This window comes from Mercenaria mercenaria, unplaced genomic scaffold (genome assembly GCF_021730395.1).
Source record: "Mercenaria mercenaria strain notata unplaced genomic scaffold, MADL_Memer_1 contig_4901, whole genome shotgun sequence".
In the NCBI taxonomy this organism is placed as follows: Eukaryota; Metazoa; Mollusca; class Bivalvia; order Venerida; family Veneridae; genus Mercenaria; species Mercenaria mercenaria.
Window position 1 is genome coordinate 37299 of NW_026463168.1, and position 15786 is coordinate 53084.

The 15786-nt window shown below is 35.5% G+C and overlaps 1 protein-coding gene and 1 long non-coding RNA gene across 2 annotated transcripts; both read right to left on the reverse strand.

Moving 5' to 3' along the window:
- Positions 1 to 1619: 1619 nt before the first annotated feature.
- Positions 1620 to 7726, reverse strand: LOC123536979 (uncharacterized). Its single transcript, XR_006683443.2, has 5 exons — positions 7635 to 7726; positions 4865 to 4985; positions 4207 to 4320; positions 3095 to 3171; positions 1620 to 2194 (listed from the first exon to the last, which is right to left on the reverse strand). It is a non-coding gene; the product is annotated as an uncharacterized LOC123536979 (long non-coding RNA).
- A 1715-nt stretch (positions 7727 to 9441) lies between these two features.
- On the reverse strand, positions 9442 to 10557 carry LOC128554280 (uncharacterized). The gene has a single exon (XM_053535538.1). It carries the CDS (start codon positions 10555 to 10557, stop codon positions 9442 to 9444), a length of 1116 nt encoding a protein of 371 aa, XP_053391513.1.
- Positions 10558 to 15786: the final 5229 nt, after the last annotated feature.

Genomic DNA, 15786 nt, shown 5'->3' on the forward strand with positions numbered 1-15786 from the left:
ATGGTCCTAGTATCATATGAAGTGAGTGATGTTATGGAACAACTATTTTAAGTTTGAATCAAAACCTCTTTGTAATAACAGAGATATAGTGAAAATGCATCGAAATGAACCTTAAATTCTAAGTAAAAGGGAAAATTAATTCATGGAAATATTGCTGCTAGAATTATGAACCTTGAGTAATATCCGTGGGTGATGATGTGGAACAACTTTTTAAGTTTGAATCAAATCCATTTAGAAACAAGGCAGTCTGAAAGACAGCTAAATCCGCCGCCACTGCTATGGATAGTGAAAGGGTAAACCTTTGACCTTAAGCAGTGACCTTGACCTTGAACGGACATGGCTGACTCATGAATTCTGCACAACGTCTTGATGAGGTGATCATTTGACCAAGTTTGATGAAATTCCTTCAAGGGGTTTAGGAGATACAGAGTGGACAGGCTCAAACCTTTGACCCTCAGTTGTGACTTTGACCTTGAGTCGGCATGGCTGACTCATAAGTTCTGCACATTGTCTTGATGAGGTGATCATTTGACCCAAGTTTTATAGAATTCCTTCAAGGGCTTTAGAAGATATAGAGCCGACACAAAATGGAAGGCTCAAACCTTTGACCTTAAATTGTGACCTTGACCTTGAGCTGACAAGGCAGACTCGTGAGTTCGGCACATCGTCTTGATGAGGTGATCATTTGACCAAAGTTTTATAGAATTCCTTCAAGGGTTTTAGGAGATAAAGAGCGGACACAAAATGGAAGGCTCAAACATTTTACCTTGAGCTGACAAGGCAGACTCGTGAGTTCTGCACATCGTCTTGATGAGGTGATCATTTGACCCAAGTTTCATGAAAATCCTTCAAGGGGTTTAGGAGATATGGAGCGGACACAAAAGTGTTACGGAAGGACAGACGGAGACCATTCCTAACCCCCCCCCCCCCCCCCACTTGTGGCGTGCGATTAATAAGTGAGACACAATGAAAGTGCATCAAAACTTCAACCTGAAATTCTAAGTAAAAGGGGGAGATAATTCATGAAATATTGGTGATGGAGTTATGATCCTTGTGTCATATGATGTGGGTAAAGATGACGAATAACTATTTTAAGTTTGAAACAAAGTCTTCGAGTAATTACTGAGATAAAGAGAAAGTTCATCAAAACTTTAACCAAGGCGACGCAGAAAAACGCCGAGGCCAAGTAGGACAGCTCTCCAAACTTCGTATATCTGAGCTAACAAAGTAAAAATGTTTCGTGTAACATTGACCTTTGAATCACTGCATCAAATCTTGCATGCAACAAGTTGGTGAATAATATGATAATAGAGTATCAATCCAGAAAGAAAAGATTTATGTACAGTCCTCAATGAATTGCACTCTTTGGACCTTCAAATGTCACCATGTTTTTGGGAAAAAGAGTAGTTGAAATCGTTTGCAAGCAGTCCATCACTTGTTAAAGTTTTCTTTGCAAGAATAACTGAAAATGATGCTATTTTATTTCAAATGTAATTTCTGGACAAAGATTTGACAGACAGGACTAGCAGACAGACGGAATAGCAGAATCCTGTATGTATAAAGAAAAACTCACTTTCAAATGTAAGGGGTCTAACAACAACACATTTAACTAATACCAGTAAAATATCAGTCCTGTAATTATTTCAAAATAGTTTATGATGACAAGTACTTGACACACTGTAAAGGGGTATTAGATAATAGATTCTATCAATGATAAGTAATGTAACAAAACTGACAAAGTTTGATAAATCAACTAATATATTATACAACAGATGGTAGTTTGTTTATTCTGTTGAATTCAACATTATTTTAATTAGGTATGAAAGTCTGTATTTACACATCCTATTTATATTTTAGAGCACTGTCAATTAACTTGTGTGATGAATATAAAAACAATCACTCCTTGACATACTAAATCAAATCCTTGAAATTAAAAATCCTATTTTCCGCAGTTTTCACACACTGTTGACTCTAAATCCTGAATCAACTTTGTTTGCTTTCATTCCTGTTGTAGTTTACTTGGGTATGTCTTGATGACTAGTTATAAGAAATAAGATAAAGCAAGTTCTTTCTTTGTGGTATGAGTTCCATCATGAAAATAAGCCATTCTCATAGTCTCAAACAATGTGTAGTTTCTGTAGCCTGAAAGTGTTTGTCTCCATAAGTTATCCATTTCTGTAACACCAATTCATTCCTGAAATAAAGAGTGAAAACATAAACTGAAGTGCACATTATCATTTAAATAGTTGTTTAATTAAAACAGTTAATTGCAGAAGAAACAAATATACAAGAAAAAGTTGTAAGTATATTTTTTTTTACTCTGCACCACCTTACACTGGTTCCATTGAAGTGTATATATATATCATTCAGTAGTAGCAAAAATAATATCCAAAAAACAAGAGTGTCATTGACCCTAAAGTGCTCACCTGTGTTCAAAGCTTCAAGTGTGTTTGTGTAATGGTACCAGTACAGATTTGGGCTTCTTCTATGTTAGCCTATATTGTACAATTTATCTGACCTGTCAAAACATGTTCCCGTCTTTCATTATATTCAGTCTGTTCATGCCTTAACAGGGGTATGGCCTTTTTGGCCTTGAGGCAATAATTTGGAGAATTATGGTAGACAGTCAAACCCTTATATCACATGCCGAATATCAAAGCTGTGGAGATAAAGAATTCAAAATCAGACTGGCAGTTTCTGTGATGAAAATTTTTTAAGTATTTTTTTTCCTTTTTGGCTGGAAACCAGAACTCTGCATGGATAACTTAGATTTGAAGTGCAATAACCCCCCTTAACCAGAGGCCCACAGGAAACATGTCAGGCCCACCCTTTGACCTCTGTGACCTTGACCTTTGAGATAGGAACATTGGGTTTGCAAATGCGCTCTGTCTTACTGAGATTAACATTCATGCCAAATATAAACATGATTACTTCATGCATGCCAAAGTTATGGCCGAGAGATTCAAATCTAGACAGACGGACGGACACACATACACAGCACAGCCATTTGTGCTTGACAAAAATGCCATTTGTGCTTGACAAAAATATATGTAAACTTTAAAAGTAATTTAAAATATTGTCATAAAAATCTTACTGTTTAATGAAGGTTGTAACTCTGACTGCAGTATCTTTATTTGCTCAACGTCATTATACAATGTAGCATACAGGTTGCTGAAAACAAAAAGTTAATATGCATGTTTTTTTCTGAGAAATGAATATACAGCTCAGTAAACTGCTTTTAAATTTCAAGGTATTTAAGTAACTTTTCCATTTTTCACCTTTTTTATGTAACAGGTTATTAAATAAATTTGCTCCCTTCAGCTGAAATCTGTTAGAATAACTACAAGGTGCTTTTGTCACAAAAACATATGTCTCCCCCCTATGTATACCTTAAGCTCTGTCAGCCGTTTTATGCAGCGAGGCGGAACGTATTCGCCATATGCAAAACTAGGCTTGGTTTTGATCACTGATTCACTCCTGTGAAGTTTCTTCGAAATCCAGCCAGCAGTTTGACCTAAGAAAGCCGGCCATGCTTAATCAGGATAGACGGACGGAAAGACAGACGGCAAAGGCAGAAACAGTATATCTCCGCCATGTGACACAATCATTTTTAATGTAAGCTTCATTAACTTGTAAATGAACAAGAGCTGTCTCCATAGGATGACACATGCCCCCGATGGCACTTTGAATGAATAGTTATGGCTGATGTTAGAGTTTAGGACCTTTGACCTACGGACCTAGGTCTTGCGCGCGACACGTCGTCTTACTGTGGTACACATTCATGCCCAATAATTTGAAAATCCATGCATGAATGACAAAGATATGGACCGGACAGGCCCATCAATGCACTATCATGAAATATGACCTTTAACGTCTAAGTGTGACCTTGACCTTTGAGCTACGGACCTGGGTCTTGCGCATGACACGTCGTCTTACTGTGATACACATTCATGCCAAGTTATTTGAAAATCCATCCATGGATAACAAAGATACGGACCGGACACGAAAATTGCGGACAGACTGACAGACCGACAGACGGTTCAAAAACTATATGCCTCCCTTCGGGAGCATAAAAAAGAGCTATATGATCAAATGACCTATAATGTTAATTAAAGGAATGTTCAATATTTAAGTTTTCAACCGGTTCTTGCGGATTAATCAGAAAGAAAATTTATGATACCCTTTGAAACAAAATTCATAACTCACACAATTCAATGTGAAGATCAATTAAGCAGATCATGAGAAGAAGTTGTTTAGTTTCTTTTCTAGCTTTAGCTCTGGCAGTGAATGCAATCAAACTTCCTCACAATGTCTGGTCCTCTGAAAAAGAAATATTTATATCATGAATAAGTTTGAAAACATAATACTATGCATTCTTTCTGTAACTTCCGAGAAGATATTACACTGAACTCTCCCTAGGAAATATGTACCTACACACCGATTTGTGGGAAGCTACGTCCCCGACTGCTGGAATGTATTCTACAAGAAATGTGATGGTTTTCATGTCTTCGACAAGTTTTCATAACGAAACTGAGAGTAGGCATTAAATTTAAGGTAGCAGACCACTACTGACCAGCATTTCAAATAGGAACTATTCAACTCCCTGTTTTCTTTCTACATTTTTTTTATTTATTGTTGTCAATTAATGACTGTGGAACTTTCTTGAAAAGCATGTGTACCAGGAAGAAGAGACGTTACCTAAAAATACATATAAAATGTCTTAATTGTTTAAGATTATATGTCATGAAACAATGACAGATTTTAAGTCGTGACCTTTAACCTGTATAGTATTCTGAAACTGGGTTTTATGGATTATCCAAACAACAAATTCATAAAAATATTTCTAGCAAATGTATACACTCACACAATTTGGTAAGGTGAAGTTTCTGTGGTTCATGAAAAAGTTGCTGAAATACTTTTTTCAGGATTTCATACACAATATGGCAGCTCCAAAGTAATCAGACTATCTCACAATAACTTGTTCACTGGAAAAGAAATTTATACTTATCTATTAAAGTATTGTGAAAGTGTAACAAAATAATAATATGAGCCACGCCACGAGAAAACCAACATAGTGCATTTGCAACCACATGGATCCAGACCAGCCTGCGCATCTGTGCAGTCTGGTCAGGATCCATACTGTTCGCTTTCAAAGCCTATTGCAATTAGAGAAACCGTTAGCAAACAGCAAGGATCCTGACCAGACTGCACATAAGCTGGTCGCAAAGCCACTATGTTGGTTTTCTCATGGCATGGCTCGTATTTTGCCACGGATCATATCTAATGACATTTTATATATAAAAAAAACAAATTTGTACTTTTGTGCTCAGGTCATAAGCATGCTTAAAGCAGATTTTATCAAAATTCTAATTATTTTCTGTGAATCAAATCTTCAAACACAATTAACTCTTAATCGTTACATTACAAAATGTATCATTCAATCTTATATTGGACAAAATTAGTGAAACAACAACAAAAACATAACTGGAACCCTTTTAAACAATGACAATTACAATTTCATAAGAAGCTCTTTTCCTAACATAAAATATCAATCACATGTAACCAGATGATGAAAAAAAACACTTAAGGATGTGCTAGATACATCTGGTTACCTCACAGCTAGAACTCTGGCTAGGCAATGGTTACAAGACAGCTAGACATTTCCATATTCTAACATGACACGGTTTACTTAATAATGTCCTGTCGAAAAACTGTACAAGCGATTACGACACAGTCACGTTTGTGTGCTATAAAATGTATACTGTTACAAACATTAAAGTAAGTGTCTAGCCGTCTGGTAACTGGACTTCTAGCCTGCTAGCCGGGTACCGGACGACCAGCAAATCCTGACCTCAGGGTATTTTCTAGCCTGAATAAGTAATGATTTTATATAATTATATAGTTTCAACTGTTATTTTCTTAAAATATCAATACTTATCAGTGTAAACAAAATATTGTGTGAAATTCGAACACGATCCGATTTATTTTCCTATTAAACACAGAAGGCAGAAAACAGTGAATTATTATACAACAAATCACTGTTCTGACGTCACAATTATTACGTCATTGCATCAAACGGCATAGCAGCGCGCTGGAAAAGAAACCGATTGAAAATGGGCAAATACTTAATGAATGTCGTCAAGGATGTACGTAAAAATCCTTGGTAACGTGTTAGAATCGAAATAATATATATCTCATTTAGTGATTTGCTCTTGAATAAATCATTGTTTGTCGTTAAGATGCGTATTATTATATCACTCGGGTTGTACAAACAATGATTTATTCAACAACAAATCACTGGATGAGATATATTATTTCTTAAACAAACAAAAGTATTTTCATCGACTAGAAGTCGATATTAACGAAAGAGAGCGTGTTTGTATACAAATCCGTTGATATTCTAATTTTGTAAATGATAAATCAGCCAAATTCTTTCATAAAATTTTATGAAAGAATTTGGCTGATCTAATAGCCTGGTTACACATCACTGATCGCCAAACATCCATGTTATTTTGTAAAAAGTGATGTTATTCTAACGGCCTAAACTTTAATTCTATAAACACAAATAATTTATAAAATAAATGGATGAATGGAAAGCAGTTCATTAATTTTGACTTTTATTTCGAAATAAAATGGGTTAATTATGAATGCTTAACTACTGTTTTTCTAAAAGTTTTGATATACTAAAATATGAAACATGTAAGTATTTTAAAACTGTTCTATTTTTTGAAAATCCAGCGAAAAAGTTGTTAAAATTTAAAAATTCCGATCCCACAAAGCATTATTTTTCCCGCCACCAGATGAACAGATTTTAATAATGAGTGACGACACTGCCATCATTGATTTCGGCATTACATGAATAATGCATTGATTTATTCGAGACAATTAAAACTAAATCTTTAGTATGTATGCACACATTTTTTTTTTGAAGATAAGTATTGATATCTTTAGTAAATGACAGGTATCATTACTTATTCATTAGGAAATCTATTACCGGACGACTAGAAAATTCCCCGAGTATTTTATAGCTGACCAGACAACTAGAATGCAGGCTAGGTATCCAGTTACTGGATGGCTAGACACTTCCAACATTAAAACAAGGTCTGAGAAGAATGTGCAACCAATCTTGGCTGGGACTCGAAGATAAACCTTGAATAAACGGACCATTTCAGAAATTCAAATACCCCCACCCCTCCCCCGAAGTAGTTCTTTAGAAAAAAGAAAAATGCACCCCCTCTTTCCCTCTAGAAACCTCCTGTAAATTACCCCCCCCCCCCCCCCCCCCCCCCACACACACACACACACCCTCTTCCACAACACAATGGGGAATGTTCTGGAATAGCCAATTCTGATTAAATAGCTGCTTTACACAAGTTCCTCTATTGTGTGACCAAGTTAGTACCGTGATATTTAGATCTGGTTCATATTACGCGTATTTAGTATAATATTTTACAGAATCTAAAAATCTTTGACGAGTTTGACCAAAGTCAAGATTTTCGCCGACTGATCAAGTAATAATAACGTATTTTTTGTATGACACGCTAACAGCATTGAAATAAATCGATGATTATATGTTAATGATAATGAGAACTTCTTAAAATGCTATGCAAATACTATCAAAAGGTCTAATTCACCTGTTATTTGACAAAAATCCATTTTTCAAGCAACCGATATCACTTCCGCATTACGTCACAACATGTTTTTATTTACCTTTACGCCAAGCTCTTCAAGGAGATCAAGAGTTTCATCCCTTTACATGGCTATTTTTAGAGTAGAATTTTCCGACGAAAATACCGTATTTGTTCAAAATTTACTACGAGCGCACTTAAAAACAATTTTCTCTCATGTATCATTCTTCGTGTTTTTGCAATCCTCAAAACATATCCAAAAATTAAAATTGTTCTCCCATGCGCTCGTATCGTATTTTGGTGATAAAGTGCACGAAAATGTCTAAAAATGTACAAAATCTGTGTTGATGGCATGAAACTAGACCATGTATCATGACTTTTTAGGCATAACTGTTGCATTTTTTCTTAATAAAATGCAAGATTAATCCATTATCTTTCAAATAATTCATATCGTTGAGATGTAGTTTTAATTTCATTTTCTTCAAAATTTGGGGGCTAAAACTGTGCCTTATCATACATGGTCCTTTAAGTTTCTTGTATCTGGTTTCTATTTCTATGTTCCTTAGAACGGGCAACAAATTGTCTCTAACGTAAGACTCTTGTACAATATCGCAGCACAAATACAGTCTTACTTCTCGGCGTAAAATCGCAGGTAAGAGTAACTTCAGTCACAGCGCAGGCCCAACGATCCTCTAAAGCGTATGACTTGGGAAACTGAATGTAAAAATCTGAGGGATTGTTGTTCTTACGTATGGTTTGCGAATCGTTACTGCTAAGATAAAGGTAAAAGTCGGTCATGGTTTCATTCGTATTCGTTTGATATTTGGCTTCTTACGCTTCTCTGTTCGTCCTGACTTCGTCCAGAATAGTGTCAAAAAGATGGGGAGCTCTCAACAATACGGGTATAAGTGAGTGATGGCGTCTTAACAATGTTTTCTTTCTAGCTAATGATACGTTTCCAGAAGCCAGAAACCGTAGCAAAAGTCTTTTCCTTTCAAGTAGCTGTGCATATCTTTTTGCTAGATTAATCGTTCCATTGATTACTCTTTTGGCCACTTGAGCTATAGCCTGCATTTGACTCGACGTCATATTTATGATCATGTTTTTTCTAACTGCTACAGTAGCATCTTTCAGTTGGAGAAGACAGTTGAGTTTAAGGTACACTTAAGACTGATTCATGTTTGTTTATTGGTTTCTTTACTTTCACTCCTTCTTACGCGTGTAGAGTTCCAGTTCAGTTAAGACTGGGTAGACCGCTTCATCTAGTTGAGCGTGATCTTTGATTCCAGCTATGACCAATTTACCGCTGTGAAAACAACAAAAATTGACTCCATCATATTTTAAATTCACCGCTGAAAATAGTTCAGGTTCATACACGATCTGTCTTTCTTTTACCAACTGATTTAAGTCTAAGGCAGTACTTAAGGTGTGACTGGCTGACACTTAGGCATTTGATATCTTTCAGACACACCGTGTACCCTAATCGCTGTATACGTCTGGCATAACGTCGTAGTCTTTGACGTCCCTCCTGAATACTGGTCGCTTTTCCATTACAGTTGATAACTCCGTTGGAGAATAATAATCAATTTCCTCCTATGGTCTTGTGTGGCCAGATCAGTCCTGGAAATGTTCTAGGATCGTAACGAGCGTTTGATATACGATAACACAAACGCCTCAAGTCAATAGCGCAGTCCAAATGGGCACTGAACACAACGTTTGTGATAATCATAGTGTTGACTCTTCAATCGCCCGGCTATAAATGAAGATAAATAAACTCTTATCTGACATATGAATACATGTCAGGTCACGTGGTCTAGGAGTACTGCGTCACGTCTTGTTCGGGTATCCAACTATCGTATTTCGCTGGCCAGTGTAACCACCTTACAAGGACTTGTCTTTGTTTGTTTCGAACTCTTTTCTTTAGTATTTTTTCAACATGGTACTCTGTCGTTTCGTCCACGTTGACCGCTTGTAATTCCTGTTCATAAAATGTGCCGTCTACCTGGTCGTTATTATCCCAATCAGCTATAGTGTACACAGGTACGCCTTCTCTTTTGAAACGCGTTTTAATCTTAAAGATTTCACCCGTCCACTTTTGCGAGTATTCCCTATCGAACACACTTTTCACGTGAGATGCGCGTACCGTCTGACCTATTTTGAATTTGTAGCTTTTTCTCTTGATTAGTTTCGTTTTACCCATTTTGGTTCTTAGTAAATATTGCTGAAGCCTACTCTCTCCTTCGTTCTCTGTCGTTATGTCTATGGGTCTCTTTCCTAGACTCCTATGAATTGTGCGGTTATATCCTCGTAGTATTTTTTCCAGGATATTAATGTATCGTTGAGTTCTTTTTTTTAACATGTACCTGAACAGTCTTCTTTTCAGATTCTTGATTAGTATTTCCGAATAGTTAGCCTTTGTCTCAGTGTTTAGGGCGTAGAAATGATGAATTCCTTCATGCTGAAGATACTTATTGACCTCCTTGCTTCTAGATTCCATACCCCTGTCGGTTCTCACCGTATTAGGTTTTCTCGGTCCTGATAGTATTCGCTCTAACGCGTTCACTATTTCCGTACCTTTTTTACTTTTGATGGGTTGACAAAAAGCGAAACGGGAGAAAATGTCTATGGACACCAACACGTATTTGTAGCCTTCATTTTGCTCGGCTAAGTCAACCATGTCCATCAGATCCATATCCCATTGGCTGTCAATGCCTCGGACAATCACGCGTGATCGAGGAAATCGACGTCTGGCCCCTCTAGTCAAGGAATAAGACTGTTGACTTTGAAGCCATTTCCTTATTCTGGGCCTACCGATTTTATATTTACCCTGAGACTTGATATATTGGTACACTTTTTCAACTCCAGCAAAACTAACGGGACAATTTGGGTCAAAATACAAAGAAGACAAATACTGCTTCCAGTTAGACATTATTTTATTGATAACACATAACAAGTATATTCGTACAAATGTATAACATGTTCTTACAAATTCAGTCGCCATATAGTAAGTATACGTGTTACAACGAGTATTATTAAAGAACGCTGTCAAACCATTTCGTGAGATACCAAACACGGGTATAGTCGGTTGAGTAATAAAGGAGAAAATCGATACTTTAGGCACGAGTCATTTCATTTCCGGTTGTATGCTACCAACCCTTAGTTCTCGTCAAGCGTTTTTGTTACCAAGATCATTAAAATCGGTCCACAAATAGAGAAGAAAATTACATTTTGAAAAGTTTGGTTGCGAAATTTGAATTTAGCGCCAATGGATGACGTCATAAAAATTAAATGGTGTAAACTTTGCAAACTAGGTAGTTTAAATTATCAACACGAGACTGCCAGTTATTCTTCTATCTACTAATAGAAAACAAAAGTTTCCTTACCTCATTCAAAAATGAATTCTTGAATTCAAAATGGTGAGCAATGACTCGGATGCAAATGTAACGCCTTTATATACCGTACAAAAAATGCAATTAAAATTCCAGGTTGAATATTAAACTAAGGCGCTGACATTTATAATGTTTTTATATAAGTCTTAAGGATGGATTCGTAATTACAATTTGAAGTTTATTACTATTATATCGGTTCAAAAAACGCCTCTTGAAGTAAATAGTGTTTTAAATAGACATTTATATCCGTTTAAAAAAGGACTTAGTAATTGGAACGGGCTAGATGACTTTTATTACTGCTGTACTAGCCCAAACTTGCCCGCAGAGGTATGGCTGGCCCGTTAAGAGTAAAGTAAAAGGGCTATAAAGGCGTCAGATATATTGATGCGTGTAATTAAAATTGGTTTAAGTAAGGAGTCATTTATACTTTATTTACAGATTCAAGGGGGTTATAAACGGTAAATAATGATATGGGCAATATTTATCGACCATAAAAAGAAATTTAGCGGTACGTAACCTTAAAGTTACGGCGGCTATGTTAAAAAAACTTTGAATGTTTAGTGTCCATTTAGGATGAGGGGTTAAAAAGAAATCAAAAACTATTTTTTCCACAACTTTATTTAAAATTTGTAGAATATAACATAATCGCTAGAAATAGAGTAAGAAAGACTAAAATAAGAAATGAAATATATATCTTTTTAAGAACAAATATCAAAGGTGTACTATTATATTAAGCGTGAGTGTACTGGGTCTATATATTTAATACATACAATAAATGCACTTATACACGAATCGGTACACGAGTTATAAAAGAAGCAAAAACGACTTTAGGATAACATATGTAGGGCGTAAATTTATTAATTTTATTGGTATGGCCTTATTAAGTTATAGGTAAAATAAAAACGCTCCAGGGAATTATCACTTCCTGGTGTAAAAGTATCAACATTATCTTTAAAAAAAGACAGGAATAGAAAAAGATATAGTTATTTCTTGTGGATTTTGCAATAGATATGATAATTTCTACAGGTAGGTCATTTTTTCACTGTTGCTATTTAAAATAAATTTAGAATATTTTTGTCTAAAAATGGTATTTCTTGGTTGTGTAAAACATGCGTCAAAAGAGCAGCGAAAGTTGAATAACATGTCAAATCATGGTCTCTTTCTAGGGGACCAGTGAGCATGTGCGAGAATTCGTGCAAAAGTACCAAAATCATTTACAATGTTTAGCATTTATGTTTGTGCTAACAGTATTGTTTTTACAATCAAAAATTGTCAGTTTGAATTAAAATCGTTGACAGTTATATTTAGATTTTGAAATTCTGTGGATCTAATAAAATATTTACTATCCTCCAAACATGAATCAATGATAGAAAAACATCACGGGTAGTTCATGATTTTGGTACGAATTGCACTTCATCGGCATAAGCATACTTTATTTGGTACTTGAGTTAAACATTTTTGTAAGAATCTATCCGTGATTTCTTCTGGTGTATTGTCGTACTAGATGGAAGCTGACATATATATTACATTCTAATTTAAATTTTGGGCATTAATTTATATTTATTAGATTTTAATTACAATTTTAACGCGATGTTTGAGATGCGGGGCTGTCAATTTTGAGAATTTAATTACTAGTTACCATTAAGGCTGATTTCATTAGACTTTATGTTATCGATAAATTACGTTTCTATTGAAAATAGTTTTTGATAGGCAGTAACGCTAAAAATCTTTATGTATAAGATGTAGCGTTAGATGAATTTGGTTACTATTTTTAAAGAAAAAACACCCATAATGACCGCCTCATTTTAAGTATTTATATAGAAATGAGTTACTATATTTTTATAATTAACATTTCTACTATTTTGTCTCATAATTTCATTTTATAAATAGTTATTCTCATATAGTTTTAGTGATTGGTCAAGTCGTAGACAGTGCGTAATTATCTCATTATTATACATTTTCTTTCAAATGGTTTTTTATACGAGGATTCTTTTATACGCACGGGTATAGCTTTTGTTTTCGTGTTATCTCCCCGTGTAGGGCCGAGCCTCAATGTGCGCGAACACGCCTTCGATAGGTATATAAGTCGGCTTTATATACTTCAGGGAGATATAGATAGCAGAGTGAGGTCATTCTTAACATAGAAAGGTGATGTCATTCTAAACTATAATTCAAAATTCCCGCCGCATTCTTGATCATGCGCACTCCTGACGTTAAAGAACTGCTTATACTACTAATAAAGATTACTAAGTCGTTTGCAATGGTCTTCAAGGGCAAATAAGAATCTATTTATTCTTTGTTAAACAGAAGAAATTTCAGCAAATTATCCACATTTTACTATATATCTAATTGTAGATAGACAGACATAAAGTATACGCAAAAAGACCATTTCCTTTTTAATCGATTTTAAAAATAAAATATTCATAAGAAAGACAATGCATTGAATATTATCACATCGTTTGCAAAGCTAAAATACCTATAATACTGTTCCCATAAATTTGAATTAAGGTAAAGGGCTCGTTCTTTGTGCTATATAAAATATTTTCACTCTTGTGAAAAATCGATGGGTCTAATTTTCCCATATGAATGAAAAAACATTACCAGGATTTAGTAGATAAGGAGTAGCAAAATTCATACGACCAATCTTGAAGTTTAACCTTGAATCCGATGGGTTAAACGTTTGACTTTACGGAACTGAAACCAAGTATTCATCATCTGTGCGATGGTAAATTGATACATGTAGCAAAAAAAAAAAGCCCTACCCACCTAACAGCGTATTGATAGGAATGGGATGCGCATAAAAAGTGTGTCTTATGAAAAGTTTGTCACACATTTTTACCCTTGCGGGCGAGAGTGCTCAATTTCAAACCTATTACCTGAAGAAATGTTGACGCGCGCATGAGGTGCGGATCAAAAATGTGTCACATGAAATTCTATTACGTTGTTCTACCCATACCGGCTATCATTCACCTTATTTTAACCAATTTCTGTACGAAATGTGGAACCACGCGTGGATGTACATCAGAAATGTGTAACATGAAGAATGCGTCAAGCACTTCTACCTTTGCTCATCAAGTTTCAGATCGTTACTCCAAGAAATCTACAAGTCCATTGTTTATGTAGTTCACCACACGCTCCTTTGCTATGAGGGGCTGTAAAGCATAGACACCGACGGTCAAATTGACTCTGAAATAACCGTCCAACAACTTCGTTTGGTTGGGGAGGGGGAGTGGTGCGATCAAATACTAAGCAAAGTTCATTTAGATAATGACATCATCTCTGTGAAGAGCTTCAGCACGTTTTTGTCAAAATATAAGCGTTCTTTTAGGTATAAAACAAAACATGTAATGATCAAAGTTAATTACCGTATACCTGAAAAAAAGAATTCCAGCGAGCCCATTTCCTCTTCTTTGACAAGCTCTGTTTGTCGATAATACTGCTTGGGGATGAGATGGTGTACTGTAAATATTCATTTTTGATTGAATATTTCTGCATCATTTTAATATATTGCGCTCAGGTGTAACGTTTAAAATAGCTAAAACATTGAAATTTGTCTCTACTTGAGCTTGAGGAAATTCCATAAATTATACAAAATTTACAAAAAACGGCACGGTAAAAGTTGTTTAAAATTTGCAACACAGTGCGAAGCATGGTAAACTTTAAGAATATACCAAGCAAATGCCATTTTTTAAACATTACTATTAGGGGTCTAATATCTTAACACTTAATTATCACAAATTTAGACGGATTTTTATGCATAGATACTCATGTATTAGATATAATTTCGTCTGACAAAACACGAATGATCAACGACCAAACTGACAAAATATTGCATGCTCGCTTTGGATAAGTGGTAGTACTGTCCCACAATTTTAATAATTTGTAAACTCGTGAACATGGATCATATACGAACCTCAGGCGATGATGTTAATCCTAGTCTTGCCTTGAAACGGCAATCTGTAGCAAGTCGTCGGATAACTGATTTGATCAACTTAAATATTAAGATCTTGAGATCTAACTAAATTTTAAACCTAATCTCCCGTGAAAATGGCGATAATAAACAAATACCGTTTTTTTTTTCTCTCAGAATATGATCATTTCAATTTCTTTTAGCTTAAACATGAGAACTAAAAATTCCTGCCTCCATTACGTTTTATCATTAATAGAACTACTGAAACATTCAAAATGTTTTAAGACAGATTTTGCTCACATTAGCTAGATTTATTTGAGCCACACCATGAGAAAACCAATAAAGTGCGTTTGCGACCAGCATGGATCCAGACCAGCCTGTGAAACTGCGCAGTCTGGTCAGGTTCCATGCTGTTTGCTGACGGTTTCTCTAATTGCGAAGGCTGGTCTGGATCCATGCTGGTCGCAAACGCAGTAGTATGCTTTTCTCATGGTGCGGCATATTTTTAGGAGAATATGTCTGGGTTGATACAAATATATGTGTCAAAATTAAAACGGTTTTGTTTCGCCAGTTACCCACTTTTCGTTGGGGTTTTTTCTCGGTCGGACTAAAGTTGTAAGTTTGTCCGACGGAATGGCCAGCATTTTTTGCGAAGCCTGCTGTTATGTATAGCGGACTTTTGAGTATAAGAGATGGAGTGATAATTAATGCACCTCTAGTATACACTGGCTGCAGAACTGACATTCTGAGGTACATTTGTGGTGCATGTTTGTAGTGTTTTCTTTCACAAAAATCTCATGAAAACCACAGCTATCTGATAAGGACTAAATCAGTGTGTACATTATTAATAGCAGGCACT